General features: G+C 41.6%; 2 protein-coding genes across 7 annotated transcripts in view; one reads left to right on the plus strand and one right to left on the minus strand.

Moving 5' to 3' along the window:
• Positions 1-12,636, plus strand: part of ZNF106 (zinc finger protein 106) — a 43,257-nt gene extending 30,621 nt beyond the window's left edge. For 3 of the 4 annotated variants that reach the window (XM_006831734.1, XM_006831733.1, XM_006831735.1), the window contains 9 exons: positions 1,205-1,339; positions 3,552-3,668; positions 4,384-4,575; positions 4,954-5,016; positions 5,742-5,861; positions 7,069-7,140; positions 7,916-7,987; positions 10,253-10,399; positions 11,910-12,636. In XM_006831734.1, coding sequence (XP_006831797.1) covers positions 1,205-1,339; positions 3,552-3,668; positions 4,384-4,575; positions 4,954-5,016; positions 5,742-5,861; positions 7,069-7,140; positions 7,916-7,987; positions 10,253-10,399; positions 11,910-11,966 — 975 coding nt within the window. In that variant the 3' untranslated portion in view covers positions 11,967-12,636. The remainder of the gene's footprint in view (positions 1-1,204; positions 1,340-3,551; positions 3,669-4,383; positions 4,576-4,953; positions 5,017-5,741; positions 5,862-7,068; positions 7,141-7,915; positions 7,988-10,252; positions 10,400-11,909) is intronic. The other variant, XM_006831732.1, reaches the window with a different exon arrangement.
• Positions 12,637-17,048: 4,412 nt separating this feature from the next.
• CAPN3 (calpain 3, (p94)) overlaps positions 17,049-26,012 on the minus strand; it is a 45,701-nt gene continuing 36,737 nt past the window's right edge. The window contains exons 14-24 of one of the 3 annotated variants that reach the window (XM_006831736.1): positions 24,577-24,613; positions 23,472-23,489; positions 20,226-20,339; positions 19,347-19,424; positions 18,943-19,000; positions 18,797-18,861; positions 18,276-18,344; positions 18,111-18,189; positions 17,795-17,911; positions 17,434-17,492; positions 17,049-17,075 (exon numbers count right to left, since the gene is read on the minus strand). In XM_006831736.1, coding sequence (XP_006831799.1) covers positions 17,049-17,075; positions 17,434-17,492; positions 17,795-17,911; positions 18,111-18,189; positions 18,276-18,344; positions 18,797-18,861; positions 18,943-19,000; positions 19,347-19,424; positions 20,226-20,339; positions 23,472-23,489; positions 24,577-24,613 — 721 coding nt within the window. The remainder of the gene's footprint in view (positions 17,076-17,433; positions 17,493-17,794; positions 17,912-18,110; positions 18,190-18,275; positions 18,345-18,796; positions 18,862-18,942; positions 19,001-19,346; positions 19,425-20,225; positions 20,340-23,471; positions 23,490-24,576; positions 24,614-26,012) is intronic. The other 2 variants (XM_006831737.1, XM_006831738.1) reach the window with 2 other exon arrangements.

The raw sequence follows: 26,012 nt of genomic DNA on the forward strand, positions 1-26,012 counted from the left end.
AGGTTGATGTTTCAAACCACCCAGAGGTGTCTCAAAATAAGGTCTGGTAAAGTGCTTCAGAAGGTCACAGCCCTTGTAGGAATCAGCTTCATGGCAACTAACAACATTGTTGCTGTTAAGTGCCATTGAGTCGATTCCGACCCATAGCCACCCTGTATAGGGTTTCCAAGGAACAGCCGGTGAGCTTGAACCACCGACCTTGCAGTTCAAACGACTTAGCACTCTGACGTATTAGCCCACAGCACCACACCAGGACTCCATTTGTTAATTAGAGGAGACATTTTTTATCACAGTTGATCAACTGTAAAATCTAAGTTACTAAGGAAATCAACGTTCTTTCACTACCCCGGAGTTAGTGTAATCTGATGTTCAATACTCCCAATTTTCATAGAAACAACTTTTAAGTTTTGAATTTGGTTCATGTCAAACTAATCCTGTTTATTAACAATTATAGCCAAGAAACTTTAGGAATACTATTTTGTCTGAACAGATGCTATGAAAGCATTCATTTGAAATTGCTGAAATCAGTGAAGTCACAGTTAGGTGATAGGCTAAAGAAAAAAAGAAACTTGTTGAGTGTCGTTTCTTTTAGCCTAATAATGTGAGGACAACAGGGATGACTAAAGGAAAGAAGCAATGGTACCTTGAAGTATGTGTAAAACTAAAATTTGAGAGCTCAGCTTTAACTTTAAATTGCAAGAAATATGTATATATGTATTCTAAATAGATCTCAGAATGTGTACAGAGGTAGCAGTTAGGTCCCTTAGGAAACCACAATAGGACCATTAGAATCTGTGAAGGCACCTGCCGTGACTTTGAATATTATAAATCATTCTTATATGCCATTGATCTATACAGAAACTCATCTAAGTAATAATCTTCTGTTGGGATTGGCTAGTCCTTGGTCCATATGTTGAAGAGCCTTGCCATAGGCATTGAAATCCAATTGATCTTATAGTGAAATGCCTAAAATGATGTCTGGTATGGCTGTGCTAACTTAGGTGCAGTTACCTCAGCCCTTGTGACTATTTGATGGTCATTCAGAGAACAAATAGTTACTAAACACCTTTTGTGTGCAACACACCATTCTTGGCATGGAAGACACAGTGGTGAATAATCTTGCTACCATTATTTTCTTGAGGAAATGCATTCCTTTGCCCTTCTATATTTTAAAAGCCAGAACCTGATCTGTATTTGACTTTAGAATCGAAAATGCCTAGGTGTTTTTGATGGCCATACCTCCAAAGTGAACTGCCTCCTGGTTACTCAGACATCTGGGAAGCATGCTGCCCTGTACACTGGCTCCAGTGATCACACCGTCCACTGCTATGATACTAAGGTCAGTGGGTGCTGAGAAACCAAAAATCACATTATATGTGCTTGTTCCAGCAGCTCAGCAGTGTCACAGGGAACGGAATTTCTTCCTGTCTCTCCACTCTGCTTTCTTTCGCTGTTGCCTGAAATGGTGGTGGGCATTTACTGGAAGAGGGTATGCAGTAACTTTTGGAATGGTAGAAATGTTGTGAAAGTTGATTGGGGTAGTGGTTGCATCTATGTATACTTGACCCAGCTTTAAAAAATGCCTTTTTAACATGGATAATCTTTATTTTATGGAAGTTATACTATAAGAAAGCTGTACAAAATATAAACAAGTTTTGACAAGAAATAATCTCTCAAGGAAAAACTAGTATTATAGGATACTACCCAACATAGGATAGGTACGCACAGTTATTTCTTGTAAGGAGCTTACACTTTTCAGTAGAGAAAAATAAAAAATCTCAATGTATGAATTGGCATAGCCAGAAAAAGTTTCTTTAAAAGAAGAAATAGAAATAGCCATTTGGAAATAATACAATCTTGTCAGTAAACACAAATTGAAACAAAAATACAGTGTCATTTTTTGACTCAGCAAAAAAATGTTAAAGATTCTTTTAATATTTTTAGTGGTTCTAACAAATAATATATGGCATAGTAGGACTGTATGTTACCAGAAAAAAAAATCTTAAACCACTCTCTGAAACTGAAATATGACTTCATTCAGTAAGGTACACGCATTTTAAGCAAACAGCGTGTGATGAATTTTGTACAGATATATATTTGTGTAACTACCACCAAGATTAAAATATAAACTATTTCCATTCCCCTGAAGTTTCCTCGTATGCTTCCCAATCACTAGCCCCTCAAAAAATAACCATCGCTCTGACTTGTATTATAGATTATTTCTGTTTGGGCATGAGCTTCATAAAAACATAGTCAGATTGCATGTATTCTTTCATGCCTCGCTTTATCTTACCATAATGTCTGAAATTTATTTATGTTTTTGCATGTACCAGTATTTTGTTCCTTTTTTTATTGTATAGTATTTGACCTTCCCATTTTATGTTATAAAAAGACCTCAGGTGAGATAGCCAGAGGCAATATGAATCTTAACTTTTAGGGGAGATATACTGTTGGGTTTTTTTGTTTTTTTTTTACCCCCTATGTAATGCTACATTTCTATTTGTAATTTTATAGGAGGAAATGAAAAGATTAGCTCTTTTAGGTATGAAAGATGGTTGGGAGAAAAGATCAAAGAATTTGACAGCTCACAGCTTCTCCCATTCTATATATGTATAAATAACCATTTTGATTTTAGCATCAGCATTCAAACCTTGTTTTAAAAAGTTATATTTAATTAGTATCATTCAAAACTAATTTGAACAATTACTGTGTGACTGGCCCTATTCTAGGCCCTAGGTGATAATGATTTGCCAGTATAACCTCATTCTGGGAAATTCATGAAAATTATTTCATGAAAGTCAGATCAAATAATGGTTCTTAACCCAGGTGCATGCCAGAATTACTAAGGAAAATTTCTCTAAATATAATTCCAGAGCCTGCTGAATTAGAATCTCAATGGTTAGGAGTGAAGTTTAGGGTTTTTATAAATTCTTAAGAGCTTCATGGAGTAGTTATGATCTGGGTAATTAAAAAAGCTAACCTGGTACCAGTTTAAAGTACACATTTAGAGTCATTGGAACAGAGACTTAATTATAGGAAAGCACATAATTTGATTAGTACAGTTATCCAAGATCTAAACATATAAACAAAACCCCTTTTTTTCCATTTTAGATTTCAAATTTTACTTTTATCTATGACCATTTAATTTAATTTAAGAGACTAAGATCCAACTATACATACAGCTCTTTGAAGACCTTGTACATCATAAACTAGAAACACGGCTAACATTAGACTTTGTATTTGTTTTCATTGTTATGTGCAGTTTGGGGGCTTTGTTGCTGTTGTTAAGTGCTGTTGAGTCATTTCCGACTCTTAGTGACCCTAGGTAGGATTTCCAAGGAGCGGCTGGTGAACTTGAACCACTGACCTTGTAGTTCAAACTGACTTTGCAGTCCTTGGTGGAAAATCTAAGATAGTCCTCTACAAAATAAAGGATGCCACGTTTTTCCTTATAAAAATCATTTCAAATAGACTCTGCTTCCAGAAGGATTTGCTTTTATGTTATTTTTGCCACTATCCTCTGATGATAAGACTTTGTATGCTTTCATCAGACCCGGGAGTGTGTGGAGAAGTTACATCTGGAAGACCGGGTCCTGTGCCTCCACAGTAGATGGCGAATCCTCTATGCAGGCCTGGCAAATGGCACTGTGGTCACCTTCAACATAAAGGTTAGTGGTTGGAGGATAGAAGGCTGAATCCCCATGTCACTTACTAGTGTGAGTAGGAGGAAGTAGAAGGCAGGCATTACCTTGTTTTCTTGTATGAGGAAGCAACAGAATTAGCCACTACTCAAAGCTGTTCTTATCTGAGGTGAGTGAAACAAGATCTGCCCTCCTGTCTGCTCAAACCCAAATGTGCCAGGGCCAAAGTGTAACTCTGCTAAACTAAGTCAGGTCTAAAGATTTGGGGCCAAATAATGAGTCACAGGCTGCCCCAATCTGTCTCATTTTAAGAATGACACCATGAAAAATGACTTACATTCCTGTGATACTAACATTGACGTGGTTTGGACCTTTTTTGGGTCTCATGAACGTAGCCTATTCTGTAATGTGAACTCAGAGGTTTGCCTTATGCCTCAAGGCCTAATTCTTTCCTAACTCAAAGATAAGTTTCTAATAAGGATAAAGATGGTATGGGTTCAAGCTAGAAATGAACTTAGAATGTTAAAAGTTTGCCTCCGACAGAATCAGAAGTGTCATGAACACAGCAAAGAGAGTTCGTTGGGGTGGGCATGGCAGAGATTGGGAAGTTAAGGATGGTGTGGATATGAGAATTTGAATACAGGTAATAAAACTACATTTATACCCCATCAGTGATTTTCGTTGGTTTGTTTTGAGATTTTCCAGTTGCTTTTACCTCATATAACAGTGGCTAATTTTTCAGAATAACAAACGACTTGAAGTCTTTGAGTGCCATGGCCCTCGGGCCGTCAGCTGCCTCGCCACAGCTCAGGAAGGTGCCCGAAAGCTGCTGGTTGTGGGATCCTATGACTGCACCATTAGTGTGCGCGATGCACGGAATGGACTGCTCCTCAGAACTTTGGAGGGCCATAGCAAAACCATTCTTTGTATGAAGGTAAGTATAGTGTAAGGGAACAGGATTTGGAACAGTTTTGAATGATACTAGCCAGGTTGTGTATTGCATTAAGTAGAACAAAAAGCAGAATGATTACAGCCCTCTTCTCTACAACTGGGTAAAATGATGTACCATCTTTTTTTTTTAATGTTTTATTGTGAATTATGTGATAAGTTTACATGGGAGAACATTAGCTTTACAATCATCCTATCCTATATCGTTACATTACCATGGTTACAATTCCCTCCATGCATCATCAACCAACCAAAGGGTCTACCCTACAAGCCTGCCCCCGGTTGTCAGCACACAGCCCCTTTCCGTCTCTGGATCTAGAGTTCCCAGCTGCTCCATCTCTCCACTTCATGTTTTGTCTTTAAGGTGGTGAATGACCTTGTGTTCAGTGGTTCCAGTGATCAATCCGTCCATGCCCACAATATTCACGTAAGCCATGTTGATGATGTAAATGATTCTTGACTAGAAATAGTAGTTTAAGCTTGAAGCATTTCTCAGAGCTGTCACAGTGTAAATTAAACTCTTACCCAGTGAAAAGGTTTAATAGTAATCACTCTGCTTAAGTTCTTGGATAATGTGGACCATTCTAGAAATTTTGACCTCATCAACATTTTTAATGGGGACAGCTTCAGAAGCTTATCTAAGATTTAGTTTGACTTGAGATAAATTGAGCATATGAAGCTCTAAAAGTGAATACATAGCTTAAAATTGATGCATGAAAACAACAGAGAGCCTGTGTTCAGGTCACAGAGACGGCTATAGTAGATACCAAGATTCACACTGGTGTTGGTATCTTGGATGAATAAATCACTCTTTGATACTCACTCAGCTTCCTGTTCTGTAAACTTGGGCATAATTCCACCTCATAGGATAAAAGGGAAAGTACTTCAAAAGCTATGAAATACATACAGATAGTGTTATTGTGGCCTTCTCTGTTTGTGACGCTAGATTTTCTCCATCAAGGAAGGTACATTTCCTATATTATGTATGTGTAATAGATCCTAGGGAAATATGTCAGTTGTTAAAATAACACAGCTACTTGTGTGTATAAGTAAGCCTCAGTTTGCCTCTTAGAATTATGGAATCATAAATATCAAAAGTTGGAAAGAGCTTTAAAAGCCTGTCTAGTGACTCTTATCTCTCTTCGGCTGCAGACAGGTGAACTTGTGCGGATCTACAAAGGCCACAATCATGCGGTGACTGTGGTGAATATCCTAGGGAAAGTGATGGTGACTGCTTGCCTGGATAAATTTGTTCGTGTCTATGAATTACAGGTAAAATGTAAATGTAGTATATTTTTGGTAGGGTGAGTATTTGCAGGGAGGATTGCCTATTTGGGTTTGGTATTGATTTTTGATGCAGTAAATCTGGGGTGGAGTCTAGCAGTCTTCATTTTTTATGCATGTTAGATAATTATAAAGCAGCTATCCAGAGATGATACTTTCAGAAAAACTGCACTGAGATAGTAGACAGATGTGAGGGCTTCAGAAAGTTCATGGAAAAATTAAATGAAAAGATGGAATATTTTTGTGGATTTTTTGAAGCTTCCTTGTATAGCTATATATATATATATACACATATATATACACACACACATGTTGTCCCTCAGTATCAATGGGGGATTTCTTGTAGGAACCCTTGCAGGTACCAAGATACACAGATGTTCAAATCCCTTATATAAAATGGCATAGTATTAGCATATAGTCTATATACATCCTCCCATATACTTTAAATCATCTCTAGATTACTTACAATAACTAATACAATATAAATGCTTTGTAAATATCACTTAAAGCTCCCTCTTAGCATTTCTGGGAAATCTTTGACCACTTAATTGCTTTTTTTGGCCTTGGTTATTTCAGTCTATGGAAATTGAAATCACAGACGTGGAATCTGTAAATGCCACAGATATGGAAGGCTGACTGTGTGTGTGTGTGTGTGTATTGTTAACTGTTGTTGAGTCCATGTCGACTCATAGTGACCCTGTAGGGTTTCTGAGGAGTGGCTGTTAAGTTTGAACTGCCAACCCTGCAGTTCAAACCAACCTTGCAGTCCAGCGTATTAAATCAAAGCACTACACCAGGACTCTCTCTCCCTCTCTTGGTGTATATATGTATAAATATAAGCATATATATATATACACACACACATGCACATACAGCAAAACTTAATGGTTTCTCAAGAGTTAAGTCTCTTCTCTAAAGCCTGTCTAGTTCTTTTTGGAATATAATTTTAAGTTTGAGTTTTTGATCTTACCTTATAAATTGGTCTTATTATTTCTAATTACCAGCTACCCCCTTGAAGAGGGAAACTTACTGGAAAGACTGCCATTACGTTTAATTTCTGTTAGAATGCTAGTGATATTTCAGCCTAGTGTCTCAGTTTTAAATCTGCCAACAGCCCTTAGAGACAATGCTTATTAAACACAAGTATAAATAACCTTACTTCTTTGGCTTTTTTTTTTTTTTTTTCCTGCCTAAGTCCCATGATCGATTGCAAGTTTATGGAGGACACAAAGACATGATAATGTGTATGACCATTCATAAAAGTATGGTGAGTATTATTTGCTATGTCAAATATTTGTCTTTGAATGTGTTTACTAAATATTCAAGTGTCACATCCAAAAGTGACCTCTGTCTGGTATGTGTCATTTATTGAATATTTTTCTATCTTTTTATAGCTAATATAATTACAATAAAGATCTATTAACCACCACTAAATAGTGTATTGAAAATCATAAGAGAAAATAGGTGGCTTTTCCGGAGACATGATCTGAGTAGAACATTGGGATGGAATCAGGAGATCTGGCCAGTGTGGCATAGTTAGTGGCAGACTTAAAAGGAGATGCTAACTCACTTACCCTGCTAAGTCTTTGTTAATTTTATTTTTAAATGATACGGTCAAACCAAAATGAATGTTTTTTAAACTGAGCAGTTCTAATGAAATACAGACACCTAATATATAATGCCCAATAGCAGGTAAAGTGTCAAGGGGTGCCTCTCACCCTGCCACTCTGACCCTCAGCCACAACCCCAAGAATGGCTCTAAGGAACACCACTTAAAAGTGCCTAGACCAGACTATCTGCAAAATACTTTCCTATCCTAGTACTCTGGGCTGGTTTGGGTCTAGATTAGTGTTACCTTCTTATAGTTTCTAGAGGGGGCTTCAAAAAGTTCATGGTCAGTTGGGATTAAAACATAATGTAAGTTTTCCATGAACTTTTTGAAGCCCTTCATTCAAATAACTTTTGACTCTGACTTTAAGGGTGTTTTGTGTTTATTTTTTTGAGTGTTGCTTTGGTCTGATAGGATTAACTTCTTTCTCCAGATCTATACTGGCTGTTATGATGGCAGTATTCAGGCTGTGAGGCTAAATCTGATGCAGAATTACCGTTGTTGGGTAAGGAGTAAAGCTGTGCTTTCCATATCTTATTTATATCTTCCACTGTAGAATAAGGAAGTTTAACTTTTTAAAAATTAGGGGAAGGGTCTATTTATTTATGATACTGTGATTTATTTTTTTTCTTTCTTTTTAAAATTACAGTTTTGGGAAGGTTAATTTTTAAACTGCACAGAAAATGTTCCTGTATTTCTGTAATTAAAATCTGCTTTAAGACATGAAATATATCTAAATAACTTCTACTCAAAGGTTGTCTCTGATTTGTTTTTTGTGTTTTTTATTATAAAAATGATACATGCTTACAAAAATATCAGTAATGCCAGAAGAAGAAGAAAAAAAGTGGAAGTGCTCATTTTCATAACCTGTGGCACTGTGATACAGCACTGCACTGAAAGGTTTATTTGAACTGCAAGGTTGGCAGTTTGAGCTTACCAGCCACTCCTCAGAAACCCTATACAGCGTCATTATGTGTCAGAACTGACTCAACCACACTTATCAACAACAAAACTAAACCCACTCCTTAGGGATTACAAATACTAGTAATGTGCTTTTCTTTGTCAGTATAGAAGAATAAGAAAATAAAAGATGTGTAGTCTTAAAGTTCTAAACCTCAGTTCACTGGGTTGTATTTTGGAGTTGGGACTGGTGATTAACTGTCCAGACGTTCACACTATTCCTTATAAATAAACATGTACTTTGTTTCGTCAGTTATAATATTAGTAGAAGGAATCCTGGTGTGGCACTACAGGATAATGCACTGGACCGCAAGTTTGGTTTGAAGCACAAGGCTGGCAGTTCAAATCCGCCAGCTGCTTCTTGGTAACCCTATACAGTGAGTTGAAACTGACTTGACAGTATTTAACAACAATATTAGTAAAGTTCAAAGAAAACTGTATGGCACTGATTTTTCCTCTTGTTTCAAAATTTTAATCTTTTCATCATTGATAAAATATGATCCTCTCCATTTAAAAATTCAACTTAGACTTCTCTGTAACTTACTTACTTTTCAGTTTTTATGCATCCTGATCTTTGCTTTCGTCTTCTTATTGAAGGCCAGGAAAATCTAGTACCACAGGCTCCAGAATGTACTATTAGAAATTAATCTGTGTGGAGCAATGGGGGAAATACTATCTCATTTTAAAGGTAGAGCAATAGGATTGTTGTTATTGTTAAGTACCTTAGAGTTGGTTCTGACTCATAGTAAGCCTGTATATGATTTCCAAGGTTTAAGGAGCAGAAAGCCTCATCTTTTTCCTGTGCAGTGGCTGGTGGATTTGAGCTGCTGACCTTGGGGTTCATAGTCTAATGCTTATCCTACTGCACCACGAGTGCTCCCAGAGGAATAGCATAGTACAGAAGAAAAGTAAATTTGCATAATGCTTTAGAAGTAATCATGTTAGAATCACAAGCCTGAAAGGTAAGAGCAAAGCCAAAGAGTCTTTATGCTTTCTGACTAAGAAGTGAAATTGATCCATATGAGGAATGTTGTCAATAATCACAAGATTGCAATTAAAGTGACAAAATTATGGGATAAGTTAGCCTTCCATGGGAAACATTGTTTTCTACAACAAATATTCCTACAAATACAATTTTCTTTATTAAACATTTAGATTTTCAGATTTATAAGTCAGTGGTTTTCAAATTATTAATAAACTTTCCAATATTATTGGAAAGTTCTTTGCCTTTTTAAATAAATATTACTGAGATGGAAACTTAATTTTATGATGGTGTGCTATAAGGTTTTAACTTAATTGTACAATATCTCTTCTAAAAATGTTTGCCAACATTTTCCAGACTATCTAACAAATCAACAGAATTTCCAGTTTTTTCAAGGTTTTTCACTATATTGATAACTAATTTGATTACTTTGTTATATTTTCTATCAAAGAATAAATTAAAAGAATAGGAAGCTTATTTTCTGCTTTCATAGTACATATGGGATACAAAGTCAGGAAGGCTGAGTAGTCCAAGGCACTGCATTCAGGTCACAGTCTCCCCTGGAGGCGTGGGTTCAAATTCCACTTCTGACAACTCCGTTTGGAGTCCTGGTGTGGTGCTGTGGGTTTATGCACCAGATTGCAGTCTTTTGAACTGCAAGGTTGACCGTTCAAACTCACCAGCTGCTCTTCATAACTCTATACAGAGTCGCTATGGGTTGGAATCGACTTGATTCCAGCAACAACATGGGATAAAAATGAGGAAAGTGCTGATTGCTTGTTTCCTGTGTTCCTTAATAAAACTGAGTCTCATTCTTTTTCTTGTCAGTGGCATGGTTGCTCTCTAATATTTGGTGTCATAGATCATTTGAAACAACACTTGCTGACTGACCACACGAATCCAAACTTTCAAACTCTGAAATGTCGCTGGAAGAACTGTGATGCTTTTTTCACTGCAAGAAAAGGATCCAAACAGGTATATTAGTGGGACTTGAGGTTAATCTGGGGTTCAGTAGACTGCTCAGAGCAGGGGTTTATAATGTACAGCTTATAAATAAGCCAAATCTGACTCTATCTCTCTTTTTTTTTTAAGTTTTTATTATGAATTGAGTGATAGTGAACAAGGGAAAACATCGGTTTTAACACTCATTGTTTCATTGCAATGATTACAATACAGTCTTTTCTATGGGTCATCATTCAACAGTATTTGCTTCTATTACCTCTGGGGTTTTTTTTTCGGGGGGGTATTGTACACCAAAACACTCAAAAATATATAATCATTTAAAAAACCAAAGGGCATATTCTGCAAGCCTGCCTCCAGGCAGCCAGCACACAGTCTTTCTCTTTCCATTAGTCTAGAGTCCTCAACTGCTCTATCTCTCCATGTCCTCATCTCTGCCTCCATCTCTGGTGTTGCTGCTTCTCTGGATAGGGTCCCACATTCTGCTCATGCTCTTCTCCCTTGGTGGTTCTAGGGTCTCCTATTCCTGAAATGCAAGATTAACTACCCCCCCCCTTTATGTTACAAAACTTCTACCTTTACAGTTGTGACCATCACAATTAGTCATGATAACAACTACTCACTATTGAATCTTAAGAATTTTATCCCCATAGCCTTTCACCAGACTTTTCTAGACAAGATAAAAACTAGTCAGTGGGGATTTTACCTTCCCCTGCACACTCTGAAACTAAACTCCCTCTTGAAAACTTGTAAGCCTGTCACTTCATGCCTTTATAGCACCCTCATTTTGCATAGCAAATGTCTTAAGTTGCCCATCCCTACCAAGCCTGAGTACAGAGGATTTAGGATGAAGACTTCTTCACTCTCAGTTGCCTACCTGTTTCTGTAAATAAAATTTTATTGGGACACATCCACGCTCATTTGTTTACACATTGTTCATAACACTTTTGTGCTGATTGTGACAGATACTCTACAGCCTGCAAAGCTATTTCCTATCTGGCCCTTTACAGAAAAAGTTTGCCGTTCCCTGGCTTAGAGGACAATATGGTTGAATTACACAATTTGGATAATTTAGTTGATTCTTGAACACATCCCAGTTTAAGGGAAAAGATATATATATATTCTGAATAAATTCTAAGACAAAGTCCAAGGGGCTCTCAAATTCTTTTGCCTTAATGTTAAGAAGGCCAAAAAATAGGGAGGCCCAGGCATTTTTCTTTTTTGGACATGAAAAACAAACAAACAACAAACTGGTATTGGTAAGGAGATTTCAAAGGAAGAATTAGGTAGTTTTCTCTTTTGGATAAAGAGCCTAAAAAGGATGTATTTAGATGTTTCAAATCCATTTTCTGCACCAGTATTGTTAATAATGCATTTGTGCTAAGACAAGAACTTACTTTTAAGTATGTACTTTCATGTAAATTAGCAAAGTACCTTTCGCCCATGGATTGTATTTAGTACCCATGAGCTTCTCCTGCCCTACTGCCAACTCTTCCTCATGGACCCTTTTCCCCTTTATCCATAGGATGCTGCGGGACACATTGAACGACATGCTGAAGATGATAGCAAAATTGATTCATGAAGTTTTTTGCCTCCCATGTTGGGAAGTCATTAGTTTGACTCTTTTCACATCAGCCCCTCATACAAGCCTTTCTCTTTCCTTCCCCAGGGAAGCAGTGAAGGAGAAAGTGCCAGGCTTACCAATAACATAAGTCTGGGCAGCTCCATGGGATGATAGGTTATACTTTTAAGTTCTTGCTGGAGGGTTGTCAGATATAAACAGATTTTAAGGAATTATACTCCTCTGGAGCAGTATGGCATAGTGATTTATGCTACTAGTGTTTCCAGATGTTTATTGAAGATACTGATCTTAATTGGTTACCCATACTTTATTGATGTTCAGCTTGTGAATTCTAGTTTATGTTCTTATATGGTTTAGATCTATAGTCAGTCTTTTAATACAAGTTTGTTCAAATGCTAATGTTTGCAGAATCCACTTTAATTTCTCCAGTTGTAATAACTGGATATTAAATTGAAAGCCAATAGTTTCCTTTCTTAACAATTATGTGCATTGTGTTTCAATATTCTCTAGCATTGTAAATGGACAGAGTGGCTTTAAATGCTAAAAGACACTCAGTCTATCAGCTAGAATGACTGCTCTGCTGACTGTATTTCAAGATTCAAAAAGCCAATCACACAGTACATCCTAGGGAACCTCTGTAAGTCTTGCTAGAATGCTTAGTGCAAAGCAGCTTTTGCTGATTGAACTGGAGCTGTAACCTCCATCTCCCTTTCCAGTTCCTGACTCTCCAAGCCTTCTGTGGGTTTAAGACCTCTGGTTTGCTCTGTTGGCCAACTCCTGTTTCCCGGACTCTAACTGATGTAGACTGATGGTAGCTCTGGACTCACAGGGTACTTTCCACCCAGGTGCAGCACACAAGGCGGGGAGTTAGGAATAAAACTTCTGAGTGTAGTTTTTGAAGCTGTACATAGACTTTTTAGAGATTTTTTCTTTTTTTGGAAACTAGTGCCTTTGACTTCACTGCCCAGCTAGCTGGGACAGAAGAGTTGAAAGTATGGAAGGCAAAGAATCTGTCTGTTCATTGAGCGTAGACAAATGAACAGAACCTCAGTGGAACTGCTTTCTTTTTTATTTTCTCTGTACCTGTAAAACTGTAGGACTATTGCTTTCCAACCTTTTGTTTTTGAATCTTCAGAACTCAGAACAGTTTCTTCAGCGAGAAAGAGAGGAAGGAGGCAGAGAGTCCAGTGCCACATGCCAAACTTCATGGTGTGAGGCTGTCACTTTCTGTACTTGCAGAGCATCTGGGCTCCCCCCACTCCTGTGCTCAGGGTCTAGGGCAGGGACACTACACTAGATACATTTCAGCAGGGTCTGTGACCTCCCCTGAGATTATATGTGCAACTATGTCTTATTTTCAAGGAAAGGCTCCATTGGCTCGTACTTGATTCACAAAATGTTAACAATTAATCTAGGTGCTCTGCTGAGTAATGACAGGCCCCATAAGGGATTTGCTCCTGTCCTTGTAACTGGAGAACTCTGGTTAACCACATTGTTGAGAGTTGCATGATGCTTAGGGAGAACAGAGAAGATTTTATTGCAGAAAGTATATTTGTGCTGTTTCTGTATCAGATTATGGAACTTCCAACCCCCTGTCCCTCCGTCCTGTAAGGGTGACCAGAGAAACCAAGCTGTTCTGTGTGTTTGGGAGTGGTGATTTCCCCAGGAAAGGACATTGGGACTTACTGGTTAACCTGGCCTTTTCTGCTGGATTATAGTGGCACCCCATTTCCACATTGTCTGGGCAGTGTGAACCTGGAATACGCTGTTGCATCGGTGGCCTTCTGTTCTTTCTGGCTGGCAGCATGTCTGAAGAGATGAGAGTGCTGGAGCCTTTATTCCACAGGGAGGAGGGGAATGTGAGCAATTGGGAAGTTGTGGGGAATTTTTGAGGGTCTTAGTAGAATCAGTAAGGGCTATGATTTAGGTTTAACTTCAAGAGACTCGTACAGTGTATCTGCCTGTGTGTGCATGTATGAATGATCCTTTGTAGTGTGTATACATGTGGGCACCTGTACATGTAATAGTTTTCCTCATGTCACTCAAGTTTTCTTTGAAACAGTGGCATTGATGTCTTTGTTTCAAGAACATGTGAAATTCTTTTAACACCAGGTTGGCGTGTTATCCAGAATGTACTGTTTTATCTCCCTGTTTAGAAATAAAAGTACCATAAGTATCTTGGCTGCTTATGGTGTGCATTATTACTTTTAAGTGTCCTAAAAGTTATTCAGAGCTTCAACTAACTATTTTTAAAATCTCCCACAATGTCGTGACTGATTCTAGCCCTCTGCTTCCCCTCAGAGAAGAGCTGTGGCTCAGGAACTTGTGGTGATTCTGTATTTAGTACCTTAATGAAGGAAAAAAATAGTTAAACGGCCTCACAAAAGCCTACTCATTTCTTACAAGAAGTTGGAGGCCATTTTTAGAATGTTGTTTTTAATTGCCTGTGCCTACTTCTAAAGACTGGAAGCCAAGAAAACTGTCACATAAATTATTTTATGTGCATATGCCCGTGTTTTCATGGCAGTTTGATCTGATTAGATTTCAGTTACTTCCAAGTTTACTGCTGAAGTTTTTCACAGGTTTTGGCATACTCCTCTACTACATAAAGTAATAAAACACAAGGAAAATAAAACTCTTAAGAGCACAGAATCATCTCCACCAGATGTTATTTGAATTTGTGAGGAAGTCATTGCTACTACACTCCTGCTTTTCTAGGGACATTGTTTTCCTTCCTCAGAAGAGTTAGCAGTTGAGTGTTTATCTCCTGACCTACCTATGCTTCATAGGCAGTATTAATGCTGTAAACGTGATTATTTGCCTAACAAAGGGTGTTTGTTTGTGTAGATTATATAATGGACAGCTTTAGTAGGCACGTGAGTGATTTGGTCGGAGTAGGTGTACACTTAATGGAATAGTATGGTATTTTTTATGGATGGAATTTATTGGGAGGACAGATTGACATATATTGAGAAGTTGGGTTGAACAGCATGTACTCTCTGGTTTGCTCAAATAAATACAGCTAAAACACTCTGCTTACTTACAGCTTTTGTTCCCATTACCTAAAGGAGAGTCGCTAGAGCTGTTATGAAGTCCATGTCTGATGCATGTGTAAGATAGTGGTTTCATCTCTGCCCCAGTGCTCAGGAGCCTCAGTTGGTGAGGAGCAGTCTAATGCACAGGAATGGAGACCCTGTAGCGGAGGTGATTTGGTCCACACTGAGTTCCATGTGCAAATGGATATGAGCTCCTCATGTAAACGAAGCCCTTTACTTACCAGATAGGACCTCTAACCCCTTCTCCAATCCCCAAGTAAATGGCCCTTCTGGGTTCCAAGGTGACTGCAATTCCTCACATAGGTTCTGAAGTCAAGGTAGTAGCCCAGTGACTTGGGAGAGGAGGAGCTTAAGGAGGAAGGGTTATTGAAGGTCCATCTGGTGAAGAGAAATCTGTGTCCTGGGTTTCTCTTTTTTAAAAAAATATCAAATATGAATATAGAAGAATCAAATCAGATGACACTTAAATGTTTATAAGCAGATTGCCTAGCCTTCTTACGTTTTGGTATAAAGCTGTGAACTTCATAACTTTGTAAAACAAGATATAAAGCAAATACAAGAGAAAAAATAAAGTACTTTTATTAAGTGGTGGTTAATTATTCTTGTCTGCCTATTTGTGACCAACCCTTTCTCTTCCATGCTGGTATTGGAAACGAAGAGGTATTGGGTAGAAAATGTAAGATGGGTATACTGTTACTCTTGTTAATGCCATCGAGTCAGTTCCAGCTCATAGTGACCCTGTATAGGGTTTCTGGGGATCAGCTGGTGGGTTTGAACTGTCGACCTTGTGGTTTGCAGTCCAGTGCCATACCAGGAATTCAGGTTGTTTATAGATGTTCCACAATCCAAGGTCCAGATAATATGACAAATAGCCACATTCAAGGATTTTGTCCCACTTTGTACAAGAGATCAGTTTGTGGACGAATTCGGATTAAAAACTACATTTCTTCTTCATTCCACTCAGGTATCTGACCCTTCCAGTTACAGATAAGATATTCTTTTCCTATACACCTACAGCTGTGTCCCTCATATGTCCCTCATATGATGACTCCTATGCTCATGAAATAGCCATAGGCATGATTAAAGTAGGTTTTGGGGGTGTTTGTTGGTTAACTTTTTTTGAGGGGAGTCTTAGTTTTCATTGTCCTATTCTGAAACTGTGACGAGTGTAAGATTGGAATTCATTCAGTCTTGCTATGGCCAAAAACCCACTGCTAATCAAGTTGATTCCAACCCATAAGATATCTAAATGTGAGAAAACAAGACAGTGAAATCAGACACAGGCCTTTATTTAGATCAACTCATTTCAGAATACAGCCAAACTTATGAGTCAGACAGCCCAAAGTATCCTCCCTTGTTCCACTGAGCTAGTTCACCCCAGAGCAGGCCCATCCTGAAACAATTCGGCAGAAGTAGTGTTCATTTGGCTACTGCCCTATAAGGTGGTAGAGAGCTCCAATACAAGAATGTGGTGAGTGTCATGGACAGGCCACCAACCAGTTAACAGTTAACAGCAAGTCAATTCCAACTCAGGTTGACCCCATGTGTTGCAGAGTAGAACTGTGCTCGCTCCATAGGGTTTTCATTGGCTGTCAGGTTTTGGAAAAAAGATTGCCAGGCCTTTATTCCATGGCACCTCTGGAAATAGCCAACCATAGTTTATATCACCCAGAAACTCTGCCATTAGCAAAGGCCCCTGCGAACAGCTGAGAGGTCAAAGCCTTTGCATTTGGTTCACAGTCAAGTCCAGATTCAGAGCATATCACAGAGGTACTTGTCTCCATTTGACAAAAGGACAAAATTGTCTTCCTACTGTGGTCCTTCACTAAACGGATCAGGCTGAGTGTGAAGGACCCACAGATGCTGTGAAACAGTGCGGAATGAAGTGGAAGAAGATCTAGGAGGAGGCGCCTGGAACCCTGTTGGGGTGTAGCTTCTGGGTCCTTTGAGGTAAGTAGTTGGAGCAGTATTGGGTAACACTGAAATCTTGAGTCATCCTGCCCGGCTTAGATAAGGCCGTCCTGGTTCAGGCATACATGGTGAGTTGCAGCCACTAAAAGAAGTCCCAGGATCAGAATGAAAACAAAGGAGACCCCCACCCAAGGAATCTTCTAGGGTAAGGGGAGAAGGAACAGTCTTAGCATGCCAGGCACTGGGAACATTTTCACAGAAGCAGTGGTTACTGCCACCTCCCCTGATCTAGGAAGGAACGTGTTTTCCAGCATCAAGTAATTGGGGGAACTATTCTCTCTGAGCCATAATCCCTGTTGGCCTTCCCTTCTCTAAACTCCTTTCCCATCCCACCCACCACCACTATTTGGAAACTGAGGAGCACACAGTGGGACCACACTGCCTTCGTCATCCACCTTGAATTGTAAGTTGCAGGGGTGTGCTCCTTCTAGATTCTTTACCTCTAGAACATTGAGTTTGATGATGCCGTCTCCGTCTTTGTCAAATGCATTGAATGCTCCTGAGGGAAAGAATGCACATGCTAGAAACCCGTTGCCAGGCTCACCCTGCCTTCACTACTGTAATGTAGGAGGCTTCTGTGCTGAGTGTTGTCCTTCAGCACAAGTGTCAGCCAGACAGAGCATCACCAGCCATGCTCCCTTTGTCATCCCATCCTGAGACTTAAGAGGGAATTTGCCTTTGTTCCACCTGGCTGGAGTAGATTGAAAGGCTATCAGTCCGAGATGCCAACTGCTCACAGTTGTCTCTGTGGGAGAGCTGGCTGGAAAGGTACTGGAGAGTCAAAGGGCAGCCCCCACTTACTGAACATGCCCTCGAGCCTGACGAAGCAGCAGATGAAACTGTCAAAGTCAATGTTCATGTATTTGTCGGCATACCGCATGGTAATGATGTCATAAAGCTGACAGTTGAGGTGGAATCCTGCAGAGGGCAGTATGTTAGAGGTGGACTTGGTGTCCTAAGGCCTGCATTCTGTTTGCCCCTAGGGACCCTGCTCTCTTCCTAATTTCATTTGGTGGCCTGGGAAAGCACATAGGAGGCCTTTCTCCCTCTCTTCAGTGACCCTCAGAGCCTCAGCCCCACGCCTGTACCTGCTCCAGCCCACTTCCCTCCCCAGCACCTGCATCATTGACCGCATTTCGCATCTCATAGCTGTTGATGGTGCCAGAATGGTCTGTGTCGTAGTGTTTGAAAATTTTCTGGCAATAGAGAATTTGAGGACCGAGGTCAACACATTAAGCTTCTGAAGCACCTCTTCCTCCTAACCTTCATTCTCCCTTCCCACCTGCCAGGTCTTGATCTTCTTCCAGAGGTGATGAAACTCTTGCAGATTCAGCCTCCCGGAGCCATCTGTCTGGTGAAGGGAGGTCAGGACCACAGAGTACATGACAAAATCCCCAGATTGGGCTGGGGATGGGGTGCAGAGAATCTAGGGAGCTCCACAGGGAAGGTGATACTATAGGAAGACTCTGTCCGGCATAGTCTACGCACTAGCACTGTCCTCCCCTCCACCCCTTCAAATCAAAGCTAGTGACCGCTCTCTAACCCAGGGAATCTGTCTCCTGAGAACCACCATTGCTTGGCAAGACCCCAGTGGTTAGGGGCTTGTTGCAACCCAATGTTCTCCTTAACTCCCTTCCCCTCAAGCAGCCCCATTTGGGCCAGCATCAGGATGTTGTGACTCAGTACTCCCTTAAGTCTGTGTGCATACATTAGTGCCCCTCTGCCTGACTGGGCACCATCCCCCTATTGTTGGGCTGCACAGGGGCTGATGGCGGGGTTGGGAAGCAGTGGCAGGAAGGATACATCCATGAGTGCGATCATGCTGCGGCAGGACTCCAGTGTGAAGCCTTGTGTCTTCAGGTCCTTATCTGGAGGGTATGGAGAAGCTGAGGAACAGCTTTCAGAGAACGGTCTCCCTGCCCATCCCTCTCCTGCTTCCAGCAACTCACGTTTGTTCACAACTGTATTAAGGACATTCTTAAGCTCATCTGCACAGATCTCCATGTCCTGAGGCGAAAAGAAGTAGACAGCCAGAGCTTAAGAGTTTTGCAAAACAAATCTCTGCTGTCCATAAAATTCCTGTCAGAAGTTGCTGTGTTCCAGGGAAGCTGGACTTTCCTGAGGGGGCTAAAGTTGTATCCTCAGTGGTCTAGATTGCAGTATGTTCCTCAGAGAAGACCTCTGGGCTACCCAATAGATCAAGGACTTGTGGGGTTTTGTGCTACATGTATCCCTGGTTCCACCAAAATCCCAAAGTGACCACTTCTGAACAATAATGAACAACTGGTAAATTGAGCAGTTAGTTAAGGTGAAAATAAGCACCTGTGGGGGCCTTGGGATTGGAGGTACTCACATCACCTGCTATCTGCCTGAAAATGTTCTGGAATTGCTGCTGTTCCTCATTTTCCTGGTCAGTGTTGTCAGTGTGTGGCTATTAAAGTATAAAAGAAAACCAGTTCACAGGAATCAGGGAGACGGACAGACCTTTAACAAATGCTTCGGGCCTGATGAAGCCAGGTACTTAACACTGGCCTAGGCAGAAGCTAGGTACAGCAGCCATAGCTCTTCTCTCGTCAAAACTGGAGTGAGAGTCATCTAGAGACCAGACACTCCAACCAGAGGAGTGTATTAGCCATGCAAACAGCCCCCTTCATTATTCTCTCTACAGCTAGAGCCCTTCTACTGTTGTGAGCCTGACCATCCTAACCAAGCAAGCCCCAGCAAGTCAAAAGTCAGTAGGCCATTCTGAGTACTCCAGCCTCTGTCACCAAGGCTACGTCCTCAGAGGACCCCGCTCTCAACACTATTGTTTGGCACTCTAGGATAGATGATGTAGCCCTGGGACTTTTGTCCCTTAACCTCATTCACACTAAGTTTTACACCTCAGTTTTCCCATTTAATCCATTTCTGCTACTGTTCTGTATCCCTCCATTATCATGAGGCAGGAGTTCAGTCAGGATCAAGCTGGCTTTGTCTCAGGCCTGCCTCAGCCTGTCATTCCCATGCATAGGACTGGCTTGTAGTAGCCAACCCTCAAGACATTCACCCCAAAGCATTCCAGTTTGTAGGGCAACTTGCTTGCTGAGAAAATTAGTCAGGGGCCAGGTCCGAACCTGAGAATGTTACAAAGGCACACTACCTCTGGGACTCCTAGGACCCCGTGCACCCCAAGAGCATAAAAAGACCCCTGTTGTATGCTAACCACCCCGTTCATGCTGCATGTTCCAGAAACCTGTGGGTATTTTCCTTGCTTATCAGGGCTGCTTTTGTCTTTGCCCTCCTCTGATTCCTGATCCACACTCAGCTCCTTGTTACTGTTTGCTCTGTCCGAAACGAAGATGATGGGCTGAAGACAGGAGGAAAGTGGAAGGGGAAAGAGAATTAAGGATGACAGGCTGATGGGGCAGATTAAGGCAGCTTCTCTCCTGGAGGAAAAGATCAGAATCAGGAGCTCTTGAACCTCAGTTCAGGTTCCATCTCAGCCACCAACAAACGGACTTGCAGATGTCTCTGTGAACCCAGTTCCTTGTCTCAATGCTTTCTACGTGGTACAGTGAGGAGAATTAGACAAGGGAGTAAACAGGAAATGTTAGGAATGCTGAAAAGCAGCATGCTCTCATGCAGTAGTTTTCACAGATTTTGTAGACTTTGGAAACACTTGGAATAAAATTTCCCCAGAAGTCCAGTGCATATAAAGCCATTAAAAGCAGAGCCTCTCTGATTGGGGGGGCAGGGGGGGGGCAAGGGCGGGCAGAGCTCTTTTCCTCTAGGATCCCCATTGTCACGGCAGTTATTGAGGGGCCTCCAAGGACTTCTGAACTTGGCTAAGTACAGTTTGAAAAAATGATACTTGCAGTGGTCAATGGGTGAGAGGTCAGACACTAACTAAGCTAGAATCCAAGCCATTCCCCTCACACATAAGACATAGCAACTATGGCCTCATTTGACACATCCATTAACGGGGATGACAACCTGCTTTGCCCTTGCTACTGTGGAAATCAAACGGGATACTGAGTATAAAATTGTACTACAAAAGCATTTAAGGAACATTTTCAAGACATGCTCATGCAGTGAGAGGGCTTTGCCATGCCAGTATTGGCTGGTACACCTGCAGGAAAAGCCGGAGGAGAAGGCTAGGCTGTAGGGGATGGGGCTGCGGGGCAGAGAGCAATGGGGCGGTTATGGTCTCTTAGAGCAGACGAGGAACTGACAGGTCTCTGAACCTCCAGTGGTCTTTCATGGTTCATCTAGGCTCTCCAATGAACAGACTTAGGAAAATAGCTCCCCTCCCTGCTCGGATCATGTGCCCCTTGGCTCCCAGCAGACCTCAAAGATCCTGGCTTGCTCTGTCTTCTAACCAAAGGGTTTTTGCTGATGCTTGTGGGGATCCTGAGATAAGTGGAGGTCACAGTCTGAGGGGAATGTGTGCCAGTGAACATGTTGTGGCCAAGGGGCACTTCTGCCAGACACACATCTCTGGGCCTTGGAGTCTAAGGGGCCTAAACCAGAGATGGGGACCAGAAACACAACGTTTTGCCACTCATTAGCTGTGTGCCCCTAGGCAAGTCACTTCAGTTCTTTGAGCCTGTGTCCTCACCTATAAAATTACAGATATTGTTATAACTGAGGAAGAAAGGGGAAAAAAGGTTTTGCCCTGAAGACAGGCCCTGGTGGGAGGTGGTTAAGTGCTTGTTGAGGTGACATCAATACTTGATCCCTAGAATGAATCTTGCCAAGCACCACCATAAACACTAACCCCAAACCTTCTCTAATGCCTGCGGCTACTGCCCCATAGATGAAGGCTGCCCAAAGGCCAGTCATTTCTAGACGGCATTCAAATCAAAATTCTCAAAGGACTACTCATCATTATGGCCACTTGTGGTTGGTGGCTGTTAAGTGCGATTGAGTCAGTTCCGACCCATAGTGGTCTTATATAGGGTTTCCGAGGAGCAGCTGGTGAGCTTCAACTGCCAATCTTGGGATTCAAACCAACTTTGTAGTCCAGCGTATTAACCTACAATGCCTTAGAAACCATAGGGAATTTCTGGGGAAATGAAGTAAGCAAGGGGGAGTAAAGAGTTCAAGTTGCTAAACAACTGTAATACTAGATGCCCAAACCACACAAAAGATCCTGGTTCCAGATGAAAGCTTTGCCCTAAGACCCATGAGATGCTCTGAGCACACATGGTCACCTTCAGGGACCTTTTTGGGGTCCTTGCAGCAGTGTGGCTATAACCAGAACACCTAGGAGGGGCTATCTGAGGCTCTGGTGAATAGGTGGAGGACTACAGTAACTGGAGGTTTAAACTCACCAGCTGTTTTGAGTCAGAACCCACGCGTCAGCACTCAACAACAACGAGAGAGGAGCTGTCCAGATAGCTTCCCTTCTTCTCCTACAACAGTCAAGGTGAGCAGCAGCTCTGTGGTTATGCAGGTGATGGTTCTCCCTGCTTTAGCCTTGGAAGAGGTGCCTCCATCTGGATACCTGTAGCAAGCAAAGTCCATCAGACTGCTGCTGTGCTGTACCAGGGCTGGGGGTAACGAGGGCTCTTGGTAACTTGGTTCAGGTTGAGAGGTCGCTCTCCTAAAATAGAATTTGCAGCAAGCTTCACCTGGGAAAGAGCCCTGGCAGCAGCTTGGGCCCTCTGAGCATCCTCTACCACCCATTCCCCAGAAGAAAGCTGAGAAAACAGGTGTGGGGAACAGGTAGGGAAAAGAGAAGGGGAAAGTCGTTCTGTCTACAGAGCAGGCAGCTGGCATCTCAAGACTACTCGCTCTCAATAGAAGCCCTGATGTGACTATCTCACTGGACCCTAGGAATGAAAGCCCGGGCCCCAAGAATCCAGCTTTGTTTGGCTTAGCTAAATCCTCTTCTGAGATAGAACAGGAGGTGGTCTTGGTTTCTCAGCGCCCCTGCATCAGGCCCATATTCACTAGTTGGCCATCCTCTCCTCCCACATTGGAGAGGTGGGCAGTATCAAATGGGGGTTTAGAACAGGGACTCAGGAACAAGACTGCGTGGCTCCAAATCCTGGCTCTGCCACTTACTGGCTGTGTGGCCTTGGGCAAGTTAGTTAAGCTCTCTGTTTCTGTTTCCTCCTCTGAAAATGGTGTCGTCTCGCTGTGGGATGAAGCACTAGAACGCAAAGTCGGTTTGAACCGCTAAGTCAGTGGTTCAAACCCACCAGCCACTCCTTGGGGGTCCTTTTACAGGGTTACTATGAGTCAGAACCGACTCAGTTGCACTCAACAACAACAGTAGTGCTAATCTCATAGGGTTGTTGTAAGGATTAATAGATGCAAATGTAAAGCATCTGGAAGAGTGCCTGGCACATAGTCTTCATTCAGCACGTATTAGCTATTTGTATTACAAACCCAAGGCAGTAACAGTTTAGGGTTGGAGGCAGCAGAAGAGGCAGTCTGCACATGCGCATACATGCTCCATGCTCTCCACCAACTCACCGGGTTATACACTCACCTTAGCTTTTTTCTTTTTCTGCACAAGAAAAGGAAATAGGCAAATTCAGAATAAGTGAAAAGCAAGTTCCCAGAAAACCCAGTGGCTTTTGGCTTCATTGTGACCTAGTCCTCAGTTTGGGGTGAGATTTGGAGTCCAGAAATCTTGGTTACATAGAGAACAAAGGAGTGCCTGGAAGTGAGGAGAGAGGAAACTTCTTTCTCCTCCCTCAAGTCCAGAGATGGACTGAGGCTGTGGCTTTGTTTTCTACTCTACTCTTACTGAACTTGCTCAAGGGAAGGGATCTTTTGACTGTCTTATTTTTTAATGATGTTGGTTGTCAATATACTGAAAAAGTAGCTCACCCAAACCGCAATGAGTTTTGACTAACATACATTATTTTTAACTTCTCTGAGTAGACATTTAACACAGGGAGATTTAATATGGATACCCTGATTTTTTATTGCTGTTGTAAAATTGAAGGTCTGGTTGGCAGCAAGCAGCTGGAGCTGAGAGCAGCTGATGTCTGTGCAGATTGTCACAGTCACCAGCACTGCAGTTGTCCCTTCAATACTGAAGCCAACTGTCCTTGAGAACAGACATCCAGTGGGGACACCAAGAGCATCTTCCTGCTCTACTCAATTAGGTGACATGCCAGTTCCCATAAACTTGTGAGTTTGCAACTCCTGATAAATACACTAATTACTCATGTTCAAAAGACAGGGAGCATCAAATGCACTTGACACTAAAACCAAACTCCCGTGATGGTAGATGACCCAGGTTTTGATACTGACTCCAGAACTGGTGTGCTTTCTGTCCTCTGTATGAGAGTGCACCTAATTCATTGTTGACTGCTATTCTTGTCATCCATTCTTCCTATGGCCTTTTTCTCTTCCTCTAATTGTTCAAACTGCTTCTCCCTTCTAGAATCCTCTTCAGTAGATCCCAGTCCCTGGATTGAGTTGCCCCAGGACCTTCATTTCTGGGCCTGTCACACAAAAGCTGTGGCCATATGGAGTAATCATTCTGCACACCCACTCTCTCCTCTACCACCAGCCTGTCTCCTGCCTGGCCTGGAAGAGTTGATCCTCTGAGTCTTCTATCATGTAAGAGCGATACCACTTACCAGTGGCCGATCCACGGAGATTGTATTTTCAACATCCCTGTGAGGAACACAAACATCGGGATTCAGTGTCACCAGAGCAAGTAGAAAGCACAGGGAGGATTTTCTCAGGTCACATGAACTCTCATTAGCCAAGTCAAGACTGACTTCAAGAGAACCCCAAGAACCAACACTGCCCCCTTCCCATCTAGGAACCAACCCTGTGTAGGGTACCATACCCAGCAACCAAGCTAGGCATATGGGCTCTTGGGTTGATTCAGCTACCCCAAAGCATGACCCAATCAACTAACCACAGACCTTCTACTTCCTGAGTCAAAGATCACAGTGGCAGGGCCCATGAACTCATCTCCAGTAGCCAAGAGGAAGGCCTTCTTTTACTACTCTCCCTGACGTTTCAATCACCTTCAACACTTCATATTCCTCTTGCTTACTTTATTTTTTCTGATGATCATTTGTTTAACATTACATATATGGAACCCTGGTGGTGCTGTGGGTGAGGCATTTGGCTGCTAACTGCAAGGTTGTTGGTTCAAACCCAGCAGCCATTCCATTGGGGAAAGATGAAGCTGTCTGCTTCCATAAACATTTTCAGTCTTGGAAAGCCTATATCAAGTCACTATGAGTTGAAATCAACTAAAAGGCTGTAGGTGTATATATATATATATATATAGTCCTGGTGTGGCATGGTACGATAAATAGTTGACCAAAAGGTTGGTTTGAACTGCAAGGCTGACAGTTCAAATTCACCAACCATTCCTCAGAAACCCTATACAGGGTTGCTATGAGCTAGAACTGACTCGGCGGCACTTAACAACAACATGTATATATATTGTACACTGTCTCTCACTAGAATGTTTAGCTCAAGAAGATAGAGATTTCTTTCTGTTTGGTTCACTTGCTGTATCTCCAGTGCATAGAAGATTGCCTAGAACATTGTTGTTATTGTTGTTAAGTGCTGTGGAGTCTGTTGTGATGCATAGTGACCCTATATAGGGTTTCTGAGGAAAGGCTAGTGAGCTTGAACCACTGACCTTGAGGTTCAAACTGACTTGGCAGTCAGCACATGAACCCACAGCACCACACCAGGACTCCTACCTAGAACATTGTTGTTGTTATTGTGAAGTGCCATCAAGTCGGTTCCGACCCATAGCAACCCTGTATAGGGATTCCGAGGAGCAGCTGGTGAGCTTGAACTGCTGACCTTGCAGTTCAAATGGCTTTGCAGTCTGGCACATTAACCCACATGTGCTTAATAAATATTTGTGAGATAAAAAAGGAAGAAAGGGAGGAAGTCAGGAGGAGGGAGTAAGGAAGGAAGGAAGGAGATATGGGGAGTGGTTTCAGGAACAGAGGAAGAGGTGCAGCCTGGTCAACATATCTCAGAACTCTCAGAGGACACTGGTTCATCTGCCTCACACCTCCAAGTTCTGCCGTGGACC

The sequence above is a fragment of the Chrysochloris asiatica genome, unplaced genomic scaffold (assembly GCF_000296735.1).
Source record: "Chrysochloris asiatica unplaced genomic scaffold, ChrAsi1.0 scaffold00004, whole genome shotgun sequence".
NCBI lineage: Eukaryota > Metazoa > Chordata > Mammalia > Afrosoricida > Chrysochloridae > Chrysochloris > Chrysochloris asiatica.